General features: G+C 41.4%; 1 protein-coding gene across 7 annotated transcripts in view; it reads right to left on the minus strand.

The window, feature by feature from the left end:
• Positions 1–1,287: 1,287 nt before the first annotated feature.
• LOC146312467 (rho GTPase-activating protein 23-like) overlaps positions 1,288–19,541 on the minus strand; it is an 85,775-nt gene continuing 67,521 nt past the window's right edge. For 4 of the 7 annotated variants that reach the window (XM_084741546.1, XM_084741545.1, XM_084741540.1 and 1 more), the window contains exons 6-24: positions 19,473–19,533; positions 16,831–18,280; positions 15,429–15,593; positions 14,175–14,283; positions 13,894–13,933; positions 13,628–13,765; positions 11,854–12,162; positions 11,707–11,768; positions 10,392–10,498; positions 10,020–10,132; positions 7,856–8,008; positions 7,660–7,738; positions 5,678–5,751; positions 5,461–5,550; positions 5,245–5,370; positions 5,084–5,128; positions 4,901–4,994; positions 2,551–2,582; positions 1,288–2,444 (exon numbers count right to left, since the gene is read on the minus strand). In XM_084741546.1, the coding sequence (XP_084597672.1) occupies positions 1,440–2,444; positions 2,551–2,582; positions 4,901–4,994; positions 5,084–5,128; positions 5,245–5,370; positions 5,461–5,550; positions 5,678–5,751; positions 7,660–7,738; positions 7,856–8,008; positions 10,020–10,132; positions 10,392–10,498; positions 11,707–11,768; positions 11,854–12,162; positions 13,628–13,765; positions 13,894–13,933; positions 14,175–14,283; positions 15,429–15,593; positions 16,831–18,280; positions 19,473–19,533 (4,252 nt within the window). In that variant the 3' untranslated portion in view covers positions 1,288–1,439. The remainder of the gene's footprint in view (positions 2,445–2,550; positions 2,583–4,900; positions 4,995–5,083; positions 5,129–5,244; positions 5,371–5,460; positions 5,551–5,677; positions 5,752–7,659; positions 7,739–7,855; positions 8,009–10,019; positions 10,133–10,391; positions 10,499–11,706; positions 11,769–11,853; positions 12,163–13,627; positions 13,766–13,893; positions 13,934–14,174; positions 14,284–15,428; positions 15,594–16,830; positions 18,281–19,472; positions 19,534–19,541) is intronic. The other 3 variants (XM_084741544.1, XM_084741543.1, XM_084741547.1) reach the window with 2 other exon arrangements.

The raw sequence follows: 19,541 nt of genomic DNA on the forward strand, positions 1-19,541 counted from the left end.
TTGATAAGAAGGTCTGCATGTCAGATTATGAGCTAACTTTAATTTAGATTTGGCATTTTGCATTGTTCACTTATCTAAACAATATTTTGCTAATCTTAGTGTGAACAGTTACTGGATAAAACCACAGGTGAACAGTGTTATCACTTATATCACTGTAAAGGCACCATCACACCAGCATTTTAAAAAATTGCAACATTTTGTTGTAAAATCAACTAATGTCAATGGAATTGTTGAACTGGTAGATTTGCTCACTTGGCAAAATAAATCCTTGAAGCTACAGAACTTGAACCTCTGACCACGTTATCTTGACAGTACTGACTACTGAAGAAATCCAAAATAGAGCTTGGTACATAAATATACCAATATTAGTCTAGTGCAGTCAAATGGTGCAGAGGACAGGTCAGAGCTGAACACACAGTGGTGGAATCAAGCGGCGTCTTCATGGTAATTTGCTGACTAGATCATCAAATATGTTGCTTGGAAGTTAATGTTTCCATCATTTACCCCTTCCAACAGAACTCTGATATAACCCTGCCCCAGACAACTGTCATGTCAGCGATGCTTATCACATGTTTTCTATGTAAGTGAGGTAGCTAGCCAGCTACAGTTTGTTACTATTAGCCAGAATTTTTTTACGCCTTCATATTTGTATTAGCATCAGCTCCAAAACTCCAGGATTGGTCAGGCTTTACTCCTCTCCTGGAGTTTATTAGCTGTGTGGCACCGTCCAGTTATTTAACTTAGCAGAACTAAAATTCTCCATAAAATGCTAATGCTTTTGTAGATGGTTACAAACTGTGTGAACTTGCTGACCTGTCAGCAACCATGCTAAGTGTCAGTTAGCAAGCTAGAGAGCTATTGTGACTGACTAACACTAGTGTGACTCTAGCTGTTGCAAGTACTCACTATCTAACCACCAAGCATCTAGTGCCTATTTCACAAGGACTCTCAGATGAACTTTGAGCTCTGTGCCACTTTCTGCTGTGACTGGGCCTCAATAATGGCAGCTGAACTGATGTGTAGAAGCAGAGTTAAAACTACATATTATGGGATCCCACTGAGATTCTGGCGAGAATTTCCAGGAAATACCAGGATCTCATTCCAAACCGAATGTTCTCTGCACAACAAAGGATGTGGATAATTACATCTACAGTTATTTTATAAGTAAAGGAGTTAAGATAAATTGCTGCAAAAGCGGTTGACTGGAAGGAACTGTTGTTCTCAGAGTGAGTTTCACATTTTTCAAATGGTGGTTATCTTATTTTGGAATGAAACTCTACAACTGCACACAATGTCAGAGAACTTCTTTACCATGAGATCATGTCTCCAACTTCAGATCCCCAAAGCAACAAGAGGGACACTTGGCTTTAGAAGCAGTGACACAGGTGATCCAGTGTTTGTGAGTACTTCGTACTGCATTAGTAGATGAAACAATCGGGTTAAACTACAACCGTGTGACGACGCCACGCTCTCGTTTTGTCCCGCGGGTCCAGGGCTGATCTCCTCAGTACCACAGTGGAAGACCCCGGGGTGCTCTGATCTATCCAACCAGAGGGAGAAGAGGAGAGAGGCGGAGCCTCCTGGGCGAGACGAGGGAGGCGATCTATTTGCTGAATCGGCCCGGAACCTGCAATTGATCCCTGAGGAACCCCGGCGCACCCATGCTGACCTGGTGCTCCCTCGATGACTCGGATCACCTCCACTCTCTCTGGTCTCCACCCTCTCACTCTGTCCTCACTCCTGCCCAGCTCAAGGTCCAGATTCATGGACATAGCCCGAATCCTCCCACCCCTGGTCTTCCTGTAGCGGACTGGTGCTGACTGGTTCCAGTCTGGCTGCTGGGGCCCTTGAAAGCTAGAGGCTTGGTAGAGGTTGGGAGGCCTGGTGGGGCAGATCCAGAAAGGGATTGTGGGGCGTCCTCTGGACAGACTGTGAGGCTTCAAATGGGAAAGAGGGTTAGTCCCAGGTGGGGGTCTTGGGTATGTGGCGTGGATTTGATGGTGTGAACAGAGGAAACTATTTGGACGAGGTTGTGGCACATTTCCTGGCAGGGTCTTTCTCTGCCTGCTCTCCCTTTCTAACTGGTTTGTTCCATTCCCAACATCCTTTTCAGCCTTTTCTTCTCCTGCCAGTGAATCTTTTCCCTCTGCGGGCTCTCCAGCTTTCACCCCATTTTCCTTTTCATCCCTTTTTTCTTTTTTAGGAATTGTATGTTCTCCCTTGACCACCGCTTCCTCTCCTCCGACCTCTTCCTCCTCCCCTTCACCTCCGTCTTCTCCCCTGTAGTTGCTGGCTTTGACTGGCTCATGCTCAGAGTCCTCGTCAGCGCTGCTGCCCTGCAAGTGGGTACTGAGGCATTTTTTACGTTTGCGGGTCACAGCTGAGATGATGGACATGGGCAGGAAGTCCCTTGCATTCAGGTCTTTCTTGGAGCCTGATGAAAGCTAAAAGGATCAAATTTTAGTCAAATAACGAGCACTCCAAACTTCATATTCCAGAATCAATGATCCTATTCTGAGAATTGGTAGAAGAAAGAGATTTCTTGCTTACCTTTGACTTAAGTGAATCGCTGGTGGTGGAATCTATTAGAAAGGAACAAGATGTGTATTAGAATCATGTCATCACTGGACTGGTGGTGATAGTAGTGTTAGGAATGGCACAAAGGTGTGATATCTGGCTAATCACAGCACACGCTACCACTGCAACCTTTCTGGAGAACTCTAGCCATTATCAGGGGATTCATCTTTAAAATCAAACAACTGCAGCTTTTAAGTAAAAAAAATGGCTAGAGCTCGCCAACATCAGCAAGACAGAGGAATGACGGTGTACTGGTGGGAAACCAAGACTGACGGAAAGTAAATGAATGGGCAAATGAATCCAAGCGTGATGGAAACACCAAACACAAACACACAAGGAGGGAGACCCGGTCCTACCGAAGAGGCTGATCCACTGTCTCAGCTAGAGAGAAAGAGTGCAGAAAGGTCCGGAAAAAAGAAATTGAGAAAAAGTAGGAAACATCATCAGTAAACAGGCAGAAACATGACAGCTAGAGAAGTACAGAGAAGGAAAGACACCCTGAGCTGAGTCACTGATTGGTAGAGGTAAGCAATTACTGTAAAAATTAAGGTTTTGATTGGCATTAGTCATCTTTATGAAAAAAGCTGTTTTAAAGATTTTAAAGATTCTGTTCTGTTCTGAGGTGAATGCTAAACAGCAAGATTACACTTTCTGTCAGTTCATGCTGGACTCCTGAAACTACACAAGCACATAACAGGGTCTCCATAAGACCCACAGAAGGTTAGACAGGATAAGAAGGCTTGTGCATTCTTGTAGGTATCTAGTTTTTATTTTGGGGCTAAAGGGGTCGGTGTGCACCACAAGAGGTGGTTCTGATCCTGCATTCATGTTGGAAAACTGAGTTCCCAAAAGGGAAAATTTAGGGGAATACCCCCCCAAGTTGGAGCAACAACTTGGAAAGTCTGTCTGATGACATTTTATACATAACTTTTTATTAATTCATGTAATTTGTCATATGGCATAAGGTTGTAACTGTTACTTGCTGCCCATGTAGAGTGATCTAGATTAGTAAGAAAAGTTGTTTATTGGCATTAACCCCAATAATGTCAGGTAATGGTTTTGGTGAATGTACTGACAAGTCTGGGACAAAATCACTTTGTACCTCTTACAAGCTCATGAATACCTGGAAGTCAGAAGAACGACTTCCAAACTCAGGAAATGGGACCATCCAAGGAGCATGTGAAGGCGGCATCGAACTCCCTCCTCCAAAACATTTCCAGTGTCGCATTTGTGGAGGCTGCTTTCCGGTACCAACATTAACACCACTGTTGACAGGAACTGACCCTTCATAAGTCCCACCCCTTTTGGAAACTTGGTCAAAATTCTCCCTTCCTGTTTCCTGTGCTTAGATATGCTGTGTACTAGGCTTGGATATGTTGAAAAGAACCAAAATGTTACACATTGCTTCGCCTCTATCTTCACTGGATCTGACTGAGAACCTGTCAATCACAAGCATACCCTGCTTTTTAGTCTATTTTACTCCATCATTTACAAAATGAATATCATGCTGTATAGAAGAAAAAACTAGCAACTGAGACCGGAAAATCATTAGGAAACTGTTTACTGAAGTCATAAATTAAGTGAGAAGTAGAGTCATTTTCTCATATTCTTACTGTTTGTCTGTTTGTAATCAGTGGAGTCGGCCCCTCCTGGCCTTCAGAAAGACCGCAGGTTTAAGTTTAACTTCTGCATTGGCTTCACTTTTCAGATTTGTGTACTATCTATAAAGTCTACGATCTTGCCCCTTTGCATAATGGCAGGCTTTTCTCTTTGCCTTCGAGTGTGTTTTGGAAAATCTATAAACACTTTTGCTTTCAAACGTGGTCAGGCACGTCTATCGTGTTCTGGCTACTAAGCACCCGCTAGAACCGGGCATTCTAGAAAATGATTGTGATTCCACTAGAAACACTGCAGCACGTTTCAGAAGTGGGTGTCTTTTCTGCTCTGATTCAAATATGCACCTAGTCTGTTTTTGATGGAAGCTGTGCCACTCTGCACTCAGCAGATCGAGCTGGGCAGGAAGTCAAACACAGGAACGGCACAGTGCATCCAGTCAGTTTTCAAAATAAAATGTCCTGTTGCCGATTGTAAAAACAGATTTTAAAAAAAGATAGAAACTCCTCAGCTACGCAGCCTACTTAGCAATGGAAGATCAAGGATAAATGACTCAACACAATCTGAGTAAGTGAACAACAAAATCAGGCAGGCAAAACGCTCCTGGTGAGGTAACAACGGACAAAGACTGACGTCATTGAACCGAATCCGGTGGAATCAAGGCGAAAGTGTCACAGATTAGATTATGACTTCAGTGTTGGATCCTCACCTGATGCCTCTCCTGGCATGCCCGGTCTGCCGATGTTAGACAGCAGATGGTCAATGTTGGGCACAGGCTGCATGTCCCTCTTATCCTCTGGGGCCTGAAAGTACAAATAAGGACATGTGAGTACTAAAGCATCCTATTATTCATGATATTCTGAGCTCTCTGCACTGCTGTGCTCTAACATACCTTCTCCTCCTTATCAAACTCTCCATTACTGAAGAACCAGTCGTGCTGTTGAAGAAACAAAACACAGAATCACTGGACGATGTTCACACCAAACACACAACTAACTTGTAAAGAATGGTGCAGCTTATGTTGTTTTGTAAGGAGCCACTGTTGGGTCTTACATGCAGGATAAGTGTCTCCACTATTTTGTAGCGGTCAGGCATGTGGGTGACCATGTCAGTCATGTTGTCCTCCGACGTCCTCACCAGAGTGGGACCAAATACCAGAGCCAGGTTTCTCGGCTCCATCTGGAAATAATATCAAGGTTATGTTCGTGTCTGGCTCCATGAGTGACCACAGTCTGTCTTAACACTGCTCATAAGAGAGGGTTAGGTTACCTTATTCTTTTCAGAGTGATCTGCCACCCTCTTGAGGTGGCCCACCAGGAACTGGAGGGTGTGATAATAGTGATCCGGGAGGTCATGGATCTGGACAGAGAATGATGGGAAGAAGGGAACGGGCGTTGCAAAGAACGGTGGATAAAAACGGTGGATTAGATTTTAAAATGACAAACAAATTCATTTCCTCTACATCCTGCTGCCCTTTGACACATACCAGTTTCTTCATGGTCTTCAGTCTGTCCTCTGCGTCTTCTATCCGGTTGGCATCGATGAAATCATTGTATTTGTCTGGAGACAGGGCAGACAGATGAGTAACATACAATTCAGCATTATGTATGGTCATTTCCACATGTTGACAACAGGCAGAAAAAGAAATGCTGAAAATCTCAGTAAGATTTTCTATGAAGGTCATGTCTATAATGCATTATAATATTATTGCTGTGCTCTCTGTGTTTGAATGCTGCACCTCCCCTCCCATACTGCTGCTGCAGTGGCTGATTGGCAACAGGTGTGCTCAGGTGTGCAGCCAATCAGTAATCAGGGCTGCATGTCTGCAGTCTAGTCCTGTGGTGGCGGGCTGGACTGCTCCTTGTTAGCTGTAACGTTAGTGTTCATTAGTTTTTTACTAGCCTTCATGGCTAGTAAAACACTAGTTGTCTTTTGTGTGTCTGTATCTGATTTATCATGTTAAATTAATGTTCCTTTGTTGTTTAAATGTTTATTTAATTTGAACTTAATTTATTAATCAATTGCTCCACTTTTCCTTCTTCCTTTTTTCTTGGGTTACTTTTAATTATTGTTACACCCCTCATCCCGTAGTTCAAACTTTGGGGGTCATAACAACAGAAGGATCCTGGAGTCCTGGGTTACACAGTGCATTATAACTACCACAACTTTATCCAGAAATAAAGACACAAAAAACTGCTCTCATGTATCATAAGAGATGATATTTTCTGAAATGGAATAATGTCTTATTAACATCATACAATTGCTATTAACCACATACAGAGCTGTCACTTTACTTAAAGTCATGCTATAGTGTATTATTGTTTATAAGACATTATTTCACAAACATAGAATCTGTAATCTGTTATAATACATTAAGTAGTTGTGTATGTGTTTTTTTAACAGGCTAAAGTTACAGTTATAATGTGCTGTGTAACCAGGACTCAGTGTTTGGTAACACTATGAAGACTGCATTTATAGTGCGTTATGGGGCATTCATAGCTACATTTAACACATTCATAATGCTTTATGACTCTCAAAAACCCACATAATGCTTTCTGACGCACTACATCAACAGCCATACAACATTATAGATGTGACTTATGATGAGTTATATGTTCAGGCCCCATCAGTCAACCTCTAGTTTATAACTAGTCAAGAGCATCCATAAGACACTTAGACACTTATAATTCATCACACAGTGAAACACAACTATAATGTTTTATGACTGGTGATAAAGTGCCTTAAACAGCATTATGAATGCATTATATTTCACTATGAATGCCCTCATAACAATATAAATGTGTTACCAATTCTTCTATTAAACAATGTTCTCACTTTGGGAAGGAGCTATAAAACAGTATGAATGTTGAATGCTGAACTTTAATACATTTTATTCACATCTTATAATAATTTATAAACCTTGTTATAAGTTGTCATGCATGATTTTAAACATTTATAAATAGGAAGTGCCTTATAAGTGCATTATAATGTCTTATGAATGTCCTTTTCATGGATTCTAGACTTAATGTTCACAGAAAATGTTACCGTGGCAGCCCATGCTTTATGACTACACTCAAAAACACACAATGCTTTATAACTTATAGGTTCAAGCCCCATCAGTCAGCCCCCAGTTTATAACTTCTCAAGAGCATCCATAAGACAGCTGAACATATAATTCATTATTAAAAGTACTATGAATACATTATAATTCACTATGAATGCTCTCATAACACACTATAAATGTTACAGATTCCTCTATCAAGCACTTGGCATAGAACTATAAAGCATTATCAATGCTGATGAATGCTGAACTTATAACACATTATATCCACAGTTATAAGTTGTCATGCATGATATTAGACATAAAGAATTTTATAAAGCTTTATGACTGCGTTATAATGTCTTATGAATGTACTAATTCATTATAATTCATGCTACACTTGACAACAAACAACTGACTGGACGCACCGTCAGTGAACAGCGGCTCAGGTAGTTTTCTGAAGAAGGACTTGAGGAGGCTGCTGATGACGTTCAGGTCCTGCCATCTCTGTGGACACACAAAGAGTCAGGGTTTACTGTTCATACTGACTGCAGCGTTATAAAAACAACAACTTCAAAGAGACAGTGTTCTATATACACTGATGTGTGTGTGTATCCTACACACCTCCTCAGCAGTGTTGATGTCCAGGCCCTTGTTGAGATGCTCCTGCAGGTTGGACACCATGGCGTTGTTCCCCGGCACCCGGTAGATACCAGTGTACTCCAAACCCGTCGACTCCACCACACCGCAGCACATCTCCACGATCAGAGGGACAAACTGTGAAGAGAGAAACATTTTCTCATATATTTATCTTAGAGTTGCAATGATTCATTAATTATTACACTAATCAACAAATATTTTAATTATCAATTAATTGGCTTGAGTCATTTTTACAGAATATCTTTGGGTTGTGGACAAAACAAGACATTTAAGGACTTTCTCACGCCTTATTCTTGGACTAATTGATTAGTGTTGAAAATGATCGACAGACTGATCAATCATGAAGGGAATCATTACAGAAAAGACTTTAAAAAATAGGTCCAAACGTGTCACCTAGTTTCAACTGACAAGATTGTGACAGGATTAATTAACCAATCAATCAAGAAAATAATCGACATATTGATCGACAATGAAAATAACCATTAGTTTCAGCCCTAATTTATTTAAGTTCTACTTTAACTGATCCAACCTGATACCAGTCTAGCAAATCTGATCCAGTCTGGATTAAACCCTGGAGATGAATTTATATAACTTATATAGAACTTTGATGTATCAGCAGCTGTATTTCTTTCAATCATCCCTGGTGCAGCTGTTTATCTGACTGGTTATTTTTGGATGGAACTTGGTCCTTGATCGAATTTTCTGAAAATGCACTAAAGCAGTAATTCTCAAGCTTTTTTGGTCATGTTCGCCTTCAGAAGCCAAAAAAATTCAATTTCTGTCAATCATTAACAACACTGAGGAAATTACTAAGAAAACAAGTCAAGTTGATTTATATTAAAAGAAACAGATTCAGGTTGGTGAACAGCCTCACTAACATCAGAACACTTTGTTTTTCATGTCACCACATGAATCATTTTCATACAGCTTTAAGTCCACCCACCATTTCCCCCCCTGGTCATCCACCCTCCACCCTGCAGTGACTCTATGACCCAGTTTAACAACAACTTTACTACACCACTATGTCACCATGATAGAACTAAACTTATATAGAATTTATCTGTCTCCCAACATCTCATCCTCTATGACCCTTTCTTGAGATCATGTCTGACCAAAATAAAACTTAAAAAACATTAATACCAGCAGCCTAATTTTTTGGTGAAAATCTATTCTTTAAGAATTTACATATATGAAATATATGGAATGTATTAAATGTTTTGGTTTGCTTTATTTTAATTATTTTAATTTCTAAACTTGTTCTGTGCCAGAAAACATACTTGTCCCAGACAATAAACAATTAAAAAATGTGTTAAAAATCCAAAACCAACAAAATTAAAACCAACAATTAATAATATATATAATATTATAATCATCTTTTTTGTTTAATGAAAATGTTGGCCCTTTAAAGTTGTATCCAGATTTCTGTCAACTCCATCAGATTTGTACAAAAACATGATTTAATCAGGCATTAAAAGGGTTAGCTATACCCGAAGGACCCCTGTCTCACTGGTAAACAGTTTTTAGACAAATTCATTCAATAATATTTCTATCAGATGTGTCTCAACAATATCATGTCAACTCTGTAGTCCTTCTAAATCAAAGCTAAATAAGAATTATAGTTTAAAAATGTGTATTTAAAATAAAATGGCTGCTACCTACGACTATGCTGAGAAATGAAAAAAATGTGACGTTTTGTCAACTCTGTAAGACGTCAACTCCATCAGATGTTTTATCTAGTGGAGCTGATGTCTACATTTAGTAAAAACTTTAAAAGGTTTAATAGCAAAGAGTTTTTCATCACTTGCAAAATACCTTCAACAAATAGAAGCCAGTTTATTTTCAAGTCCATATGTTGCTAATGAACAGTGAAAAACAAATAATGGAACCAAGAAAAGCACGGCATTGATCACAGAAAACAATATAATCTACAAACCCTGCTAAATGAAAATAGTTGATTATTCAATATTCCTAAAATGCAAAGTTTAAACTAAATGTTCTGTGTCATTTTGTTTACAGCTGACTTGAGTTTTTCAGACAGAGGTAGGATTCATGTTATTTTGGTGAGGTGAGTCATGTTGTTAGTGTAGTTGTTCAGTTTCAGTCTCATCATAAAACACTGAAGGCTCACTTTATTGTTGACGGCAGGCTGACAGTCCTCCAGTCGCACACCAAAGGCCTTTGGACTGCCTGTCTTCTTGGCCTTCTTCATGATGTTGATGCCCCACAGAGCCTTGTTGTCATCTGAGTTCACAAACAAAAAAAACACACACAAATACATGAAATTTGATATTATTACTATTATTATTTTATTGTCCATTACTGGCATTTTCAATGAGGCACACAGCAAATATTCAAGGTGCAATAGAATTCTTCTGCTTTCACCTTTGACACTCAAAAAACCCCAAAATATTGGGTCATACCAAGGCAAAAAACAGCAACTTCCATTTTATTTGATCATTTCAGCTTTAAAAGCAGTACAGCGACACATATGATGAATCACCTGTTCTGGAGGCTCGGTTCACTGAGGTGTTGTCAGTCTTCGCCAGCAGGAAGGGAGGCATCATTCGATGGGCTCTGGGAGACGTGTCCGGCTTATTACCTGTCAGACTGCACAAAGTGACACAAACAAAGACAGATGAAATTAAATATGCTTTTGAATATGAGGTTTGAAGATGGCAGTGTTTCCTAAATGTAGGGTTGTGGCCCAAAATGGGTTGCAGACCTGTTTTTATTATACAAATGCATACTGTTCTTCAAATAGTGAGCAGGGCCTTTATTTATTCTGACCAGACACATTACAGACACTAACTTAAAGTAACACCTGCATTTTGGACCATAGAACAGCAAACTTAACAGACCACTCAGTCCAGCAAATGGGCATGATGGGAAATGTGTGACACCTCAAACTGAAAAAGTTTGGGAACCCTTGGATTTCAGTATATGAGAGCTTCTTCCAGGTCTTGTATGTACAATATGTAATTTGTGCAGGTCCACCTCATATAAAAACACTACCAAAAGTTTTCACTGACACACCATTAACTGATAAAAATCCATATGACATGACTCAGACAGAAATCATGTTCACAGATGAGGTTGTATTCATGTTATGTTTAGTCATGTTTGCAGACTTCCTTCCTCGCTTTTTGACACATTCGGTGTATCCCGTGTTTTCCCAGACATTGTTGCACCTAGCAACAGCCCACAGGAAACACACCGTTACCCTGAATAAATTTTGCATTGCTTTGTTTTACTATTGTTATATTTGGGATGATATGAGTACACAACTCAACAAAATATATGAAATATGTCTAGCAACTCTAGACATCCTAATGCAGAAAAGTTACACATTATAGCTTTAAAACTATAAACACACAGATGACATTTAGGCTACCAACATAAACCAGCATGCTCTTAACAAACACATTACAAACTAACAAATTTGCATTCAGGACCATAAAACAGCAAACTTGACAAATTACTCAGTTCAGCACTAGGCATGTTGGGAAATGTGGGTTCTGCAGCTGGGGATCTCCCTAATATTAAAACCAAAAGATGCGGTGATGATGTGATCATGGGAGTTGTTGTTTTTCGATTAAACAACCACCATAACTGATAAAAATCCATCTGACATGACAGAAATCATATTCCTGGATGAGGTAATGTGTTAATCACATTATGTTTGGTCATGTTCCCAGACTTCCTTCCTCACTTTTTTAACACCTCCAACGTATCCCATGTTTTCACAGACGCTATAGCACCTAGCAACAGTTGTTATCAAGCGGAGATGTTTTGCTAAATATAATCCAGTGTCTGACCTGTGTTTCCTGTAGTCATTCAGCTTCTTGTTGATGAGAGCTTGTCTTGAGAAGCCGATCTCCTAGAGCAGATAGAGATCAGAAATTAGATCTGTGTGTGTGTGTTTGTGTGAATTCTGTTACTCTATCAGGGTATGAAGATCTAACCTCGTTGTCGGTCTTGCTGTTCTCCCTGATGACCCTGATCCAGGCCAGCATGTCGTCCCTGTCCTCCGCCTGCAGCAGGTACTCGCAGAAGTCCTGTGTGGTCAGCCTCAGGGTGTGCTTACGCTTGGTTTCACTGTAGGCGATGTCGATCAGGCAGCCGCGGATGCTGATTGGAGGATGCTCATCCTGGCTGGGCCCCGCCCCCGCACCGTGAAGGACGGCTTCTCGCTTGTCCTTGTAGAGGAAGAGCGAATGGGAGCGGAGCACGGAGAAGACGCGCTTCCATGGCCGCATGCCACCGCCTACTTTCTACAGTGAGAAAAAACAGAAACAAGAACTTGAGTTTGAATAGAAAACATTGATCACAGTGTAGCAACTGTAACCATTCAAGACAAGATTACTCAACCTGAAGTTACTACAGCAGAGGGTCACATTAACAGCACCGTCCAGGTCTTTATTGGATATAATGACCTGAGATAACTTTGCTTTGCACTTATTCTTAAAACTTTAATATTAGAAAGTATTGTGTAAAAAAGAAAACAGTCTGATGTTGACTGTTATTTTTTATAGCACAGATGCTTTTCTGTTATCTTTTGCTGAGTCTTGTTTTTCTGCAAGAAACCACTTAGACAGGAGACTGCTAACACATGGCTAATTAGCACCAAGATGACTAAGAAATAGGACTGTTGTCTGGCAATAAATCTGCAAGTAGTCGTCCTCTCAGGAACTCTCTCGGTTCATTATGAGTGACAGTCATGAATGATTTCTAATTCAACACAGTGGAAAAGTTTCAGTCTCGTTATTATTCAATCTCAGTCACCCTCAACCCGGATTACTAAACAGGCTGGAAAACTGGGTGAGACTTTCTGGCACAATACTAAACTGGTTTAAATTCTATTTGAAGGAAAGGGACTACTTTGTGTCAACTAGTAATACACATCTGTGTGACGTGGTGTTCCCCAAGGCTCCATTCTCGGGCCTCTTCTGTATTAACATCTACATGCTCTGCCTGACACAGATTATGAAAACCAACAAGTATCTTACCCTGATTAAGCAGACACATTTTATATTTGATATACTTTTACATAACAAAATCACCTGCTGACTATGGCTCCATATAAGCATTGAGTAGGTGAACTGAACAAATCAGTGATTGTATTCGAAAAATGAACATTTTACACTGAAATAAGGAGGAAGGAAAAAAATCAGTGCTGCAATCTTAAATGTTAAATCCTTCAAACCAGTCAAGAAACCTTGGTGTAGTGGTAAATTCAGACCTAACATCCTCAACATCCATGTTAGGAGACAGATGGTCACACCAAATACTGATTTAGATTTTTCTTCTGTTCGCTCACTTTTCATTTTGTAAACTGATTTAAAAAACAAACAAACAAACAAACAATTACATTTGATAGTTTTGAAAGCATTCTTACTTTACAGTATTTCTTCACACCTGCCTAAAAAGTTTGGACAGTACTGTATATCAAGAATAAAAGGATTTATATCTCTACTCTTCACAGGTCTCCGTAAAAAGTCGGCTGCCAGAGTCCTTGCAAAGAGAGCGGATCACATCAGTTTAATCAGATCTTGTGTTTATAAGAATTAATTTTACAATACTATTATTGGAGCCATTATTTTAAACATTACTACTATTTTCAAGCAGTAAATCTGCTACTGTTATGATTATAAAATGTGCATGTTGACAGGTGTGGTAACAGTAACTAAGGTTGTTGGTAAGAGGTTTGATGAAGGCTCATTTTTCAGAGTGTTGTACCTTTCCCTTCTCTGTGAGGATCTGTTTGTAGTGCAGCCAGCCCTCCTTGCGTACGTCACTAAAGGTGATGGTTCCCAGTTCAGAGGTGGAGTGGCGTTTGGACCGGGCCTCCTCCTGGGCTCGCAGGCTCTCCAGAGACTACAACACAGTTTAAGGGTATTAGGGATTGCACACTTGACTGTATTTGCTTGGTTGCTGGACATGTACATACACAGTACATATACATGTAGTGCAGTGTAATAATTACAACTGTGTTTAGGACTCACCCCATCAGTGAAAAAGCTCTTGACCCTTTTTGGTAGTTTGCTGTGGAATACAAAGTACACAAGTTACACACACAGCATGCTTAGAGAGTACAGACAGTGTCTGTGGTGACCACTGGTGACTAAATGACTTGAGAAATTATAACAACCAACATACATCCAAAAATCAGTAAAGTTCAAAAGTGGAAAAGAGATTGTATAATAACTACAGACAAGACAAACCCATTTCTGGGACTATATAGACACATTTAGTTTAGAATCCAGGCCCTAGGTTCCTGACTTACGAGAAGACACGGCCTTCTTCCCTGAACGTGTTGAGACCCTCATCACAGGACTTGGATCTCTCGGTGGTGATGGCCAGCAGGTAAGAGGAGCGGCGACCTTTAATGCTGCCTGAAGAGAGAGAAGGCAGGTTATAGAGGAAAGGGGGAGGAGGAGGAGAAAGAGTGTAAAAAATGCAATGTATGGTTGTGACATGTGAAATGACAAGACAACGAGTAACTTGAAGTGAGCTGTTGTTTCAAACTGTGAGTGATTAATGTGATGACAGCCAGGTGGGTGGATTAAAGGGTTAAACATATATATACTGTCTATTAAAGGAATACCTTGACTTTTAGATTTTCAGTTGCCAGTTTTTGATAAATTTTAGCCTACACAGCTAACAGCATGCAGTTCTCCTTTGTTATCAAGAGTTCAAAATGAAAATTAAGAAAAGATAGGGAAACTTTTTTTTCCCAATGTAGCAAATACATGGTGAAGAATATTTTCACATCAATCATTGAAAAGACCAAGCAAGACATATTTTTTTTTTTCTGCTGAGTTTGAATTAAGTGTGTTTTATGATGATTAATGAGGTTCAGTTGCTGTTTTTTTTTCAGTTGAGTCTGGTGGCTTTAAAGACAGTGACATAGCATATCTAACTCGGTGAATTAAGGTTTTATTTCCACCAAACCAGAGTTACCCTTTGTCTCGTCTCAGCCTGAGACTATTTTGAGGCCAACTACATGTTAAAATATATATTTTTTTGTCTCACTGCACTGATCTTAAATGTGTCCTAAATAATCAGCTCTTGAGATAACAGCGAGATCTAAAAGAGAACTCGTTGTCTTAAATGAGATCTTAAGTTTGTCTCAGTGGTCAAATTAAAGTCTTGTTGCTCCATACGGTCATCAAGGAGAATCCCCTGAGACACCTCTGAGCTCAGCAAAAGATCTTTCATCAAAGTCATAAATGTTCAGATTTTCTTCTTGTTAAATGATAAATTCAAGGCAAAGTTTTTTTATTACTCCAAAAAGTGGATAAAGTGATTCAGTTGTATGTCACTGTACTCCTTTAACATGAGTCTGAGGCTAAGGCTAGACAAATACAGTGTATCAGTGTGTCAAAATAACAGCATTACATAACTGCTTGCTATTTTGCCTCAAAAACACCAGCAGTGGTGTTTGGTGACATGCAGGAACATGTTAACACACTGTACACTGGTCTAGCCTTTCAGTGAAGCCTGTCAGTATTTAGTATTTCAGGTGAGTGAGACTCACTGCAGTCCTGAGAACGCAGTCGGACAAAGGGGGAGATGGAGGAGAGGGTGGGGGAGACAGTGGTGGAGGTGAGGTTGGCCATAGTGGGGGCCTGGGAACTGGACACCACAGAGCAGGCTGGTACATAACAGGCCTGTAGGTCAGTACTAGGACTGGTGGGTTCATCTGGATCATCACAGGTGAGTGACAAGGGATGAGACATTATTAACAACAACAAGACAACACAAGACAGGACATGCTGAGAGCTTCCTCAGGTGGAGTTTGTTAGAACATCTCTGAAGCTGACCTGCTCTGGAGGCAGAAATAACCTCTGATGGAGAACCACAGTGACGATGAGCTACCTGACAAATTGAAAAAGCCAACTACAGGAACTCTTTTTAAAGAGCATGTAAAATTTACAGTTTACTGTTAACCTGACACGCCGGATGGTTTGTTACACTGAACCATCTAAGAAGTCATCCTCAGTAACTACTTGGAAAAAGGCAGGCACTTTCAAAACCACTTGGCAGGTGATTGGATGAACCATCTGTCTACCACATCTAATATGGGCTAACTTCAACCAATCAGATCAAACTCTTGCTGAAGCTAATCAGGAGGAGATCAAAAACCATGGAGAAAGGCTAACCTCAAAAACCACCCCTGTAGCTGCCAGTAGTCCCTCCTACAATGCTGATTGGCTGCACCACTTTTGGTGAGAACACAAATGGATAACTTGAAGCCTGCCAAGATGGATTCTCACCTGATCTCACAAATCCAGCTGCCTCTCAAGGTAATAATAATGGTGGGCTTAAACACTTCTCCTCTCATACTCACCAAGTTTCAGTCTACAGTTCTGTTATAATTTACCTGAACCTGTGAGATTATTTCTGACTCCAGAGCATCTCTCGCTCAAATAAGTCTCTCTGCAGAATTAAATCTCCATCTACTGCTCCTTATTTACAGAATACAAACACTGAACATGTAAAGCTTCAAAAACATACTACAACATTTAACACTCAGTGTTCAACACAGTTTTATATGTACACAGAAAACTAAATGTACTGGGGGTATGAGCATTATGTCACAGACAGGTATAAACACAGAAAATTGTTGGAAAGGATAGAAACAGAAAGAAAAGGTGCACTTCTAAAGCCTTGCACAAATAAAGAAAAGCTCTGTAGCAACAGACAACATAATTGCAAAAAATACATAAAAAATGTTAAAAAGTTAAAAAAAAATGTTAATAACTGAAAATGCCATAAACTGTGTTAATTTATAACACTGAGTTAGTGTCATTTAATCTCACCTTCAGAAAGACATTTTTACTTTTACAACAACCTAACACTTTTTTGTTTAGTTACAGTGCTGTAAGGTGAGACATCTTGATCATTAAGTCAGTTGCTACAGAGAAAAGGTCACTAACCTATGAAGGGAATAGAGGACAGGGAGTTGAATGCATGCTGTGCCAGGCTACCATTAGCCCTGCGGTTGGAGCTGGGTCCCCCAGAGACTGGAGACGGGGTCCCTGGTGATGGTGTCAAAGCAGGAGGCTCAGGGGACTCCACAGGCGTGGTGTAGTGGGGATGTCGAAGGGCCTGAACCGGGGTTCGGCGGCCGGATGGCGGCTTCTGCCTCAGCACCACCTCTTGGTTGAGAGAGATGGGGGAGATGACCTCCCTGTCCTCTCCGAGAGGGGTTCTGTCGTCCTCTGATGCAGACAGGGCAGGGGTAGACTGGGGCCTGGGTACCATCCCCCCCTCACTGTCCGCGGGGCTGCCCCTGCTGCCGGGGCTCCAGTTGAGGTGGGGGCCACTGTAGCCGGGCTCTCTGAAGGAGTGGGCCTGCTGGAGGAGGTGGCCAGCTTTGCGGGAAAAAGACGGGCTGTAGCTTCTGTAGCCCACCAGCTCTTCTTCTTTGACTCGCCTGGTTTGGGGTTCAGCTATCTGCTGACCGGACTGCCTGCCACTAGGAGGCGCCGTGGAGGAGGCAGTAATGGGGGACGTCACGGTGGTCTGGTGCTGATGTCCCGCTGAGACTTTCTGCTCACTAAATTTCGTTGTTTGGGGTCCCTGTGTGGAGTGTTCGTAGCGTGGTGAGACCAGCGCTGAGGCTTGTGCCAGCGTCTCCACAGAGCGCCCGTAGTTGTGCTCGTACTCGGCGTATGCTGCCAGCAGGCTCTCTGAGCACGACCTGCTTCCTGGTCCTGATACACCCCCCCAGCCCCCTAGCCAATAGGAATCATGGGAAGCAGCAGCAGCCTGATGGTGGTACAGGAGAGTTTCTCTTCTGCGATGCTCCATGGAGGTGGTGGAAGCAGATGTAGGTCCGGGGCCAAGCGCCAACCCTAGCCCCAGCTCTGCTAGACGATCCTGAGATATACTGCGGTGACGGGGGGACATGCGCTCGGCGGCCTCGGCCTGGCTGTAGTACCAGTCTGACAGAGCCTGGTGGCACAGAGCGTCGGCGTGAGAGCGGGCCGAGGCCGGCAGGCTGCTCTTGCGCGGCGGAGGCAGAGTTGCAGAAGCAATGGCAGCATTGTGGTTAGCAAAGTGAAAGTCCAGCGCATTGACGGCCGATGATGAGCGGCCACGATGGCGGCCTGACGGGGCAAAGTGGCTGCTGGAATCCTCAGGACCCCCGGGCCAGCCGGAGGTGGGGGTAGAAGCAGCAACGGGGCGGTTGTCCAGTGGAGAAGTGGTGGGGCCGGGCCGGCACTGCCAGTTGTCCAGGGGACTGTGGAGGTTGTGGCTGGGCTGCGGGGCGGTGGAGCTGGGCTTGGTGGAAGGGTAACAGAGAGGTGGTGGCTCAGGGAGGTTCTGGGCCTCGCCTGAGTATGGCTCGTTGCCTTTTAGGTAGGCATCCTGGGAGTACGCCTGAGGACAAGACGGGTTAGGACACAACGTCAAACATGACAGAAAGAATTAAAGGGCAAAGATGGAAGGAACAGCTAGAGGGCAGAATGGGGCAGATGCAACGTGCACCATGCAGCTAGATTTCTTTCTTTTGTCCTTAAAAAGATAAATATTTATTATTCAACAAACCATATAACTCTATTTCCTTTAGTACAACTGTAGTCATTTTATTCTAGTCTGCCTTTATTGATGTGTTGCACATTGTTCTACATTTTTGGTATTTTTAGCAAAGCCCACTGAAAGACCAAAGTCAACAATGTGCCTGTCAATACTCTTACACTTAAAATATGTCGTTAAAAAAAACCATAACAGGCTCAGTAAGTTACTAAAACAGCTGGATAATGTAATTTATAACAAAACTTAAGCGAACAGAAGAAATAGTGCATTTGTTAGGGACTATTTCCAGCAGCGGATTAATTGACGTTTGCTGCTCTACTGAGTATTTGGGGCAGCAGGACGGTGTATGTGGGAGTAAGTCAAAATAAACTACAGTGTGTTCATGGTAATGAACGAACACGTCATCCAGTACAACAGTGTGATTCACTGATGTGTTTTTAATAGTTTTTGGACCACAGTGGAGCTCTGTGACACAGAGGAATAAGACGTGTCAGGCTCTGATACACACACAACACTAGCAGATAGATTATTGTTAGTTTGGCTCTCTCATGGGAATTGTTGCCTGTAAACAAAATTTATTCAATGAATTCCACTCTTCAAACATAAAGGTGAGCACTAACAAAAAAACTGAACAATCTGAATGATTGATTTTTATTCCACACATTTAATCTGACCAGAAAACTGCAAACCAATATTAGCATACAGTGTATTCATTCTTGGCATGTGTAGTAATTTTTTTCATGCAGAAATCCCAGTCTTTTTTTTTTTTGGCTTCTTTTATTGGCTGTTACTTTCATGCATTCTTTTATATCCGTCTACACAAACTAATACTGTTGTCGAACGTTAATGGTACACTCCTCTCTACCCATGCACAATTCCATTCCAGGTTCTGAAGTTAAACTTCAATGAGCAGCTACAGGAATTATAAGTGAAATACATCCGATGCTATTACTATACGTGAACAGCCTAGCTAACTGCAGTGGTAACAAGGTGAAAAGAAGGAAAGAAGAGAAAATAGAAGAAAGATAATACTCACACTTACCAACTGCAACACATCCTCATCTTTTGGCATAATAGAGAGCTCCAAAATGTTTTCACTACAAAA

This window comes from Lutjanus erythropterus, chromosome 17 (assembly GCF_056507025.1).
Source record: "Lutjanus erythropterus isolate fLutEry1 chromosome 17, fLutEry1.hap2, whole genome shotgun sequence".
Lineage (NCBI taxonomy): Eukaryota > Metazoa > Chordata > Actinopteri > Lutjaniformes > Lutjanidae > Lutjanus > Lutjanus erythropterus.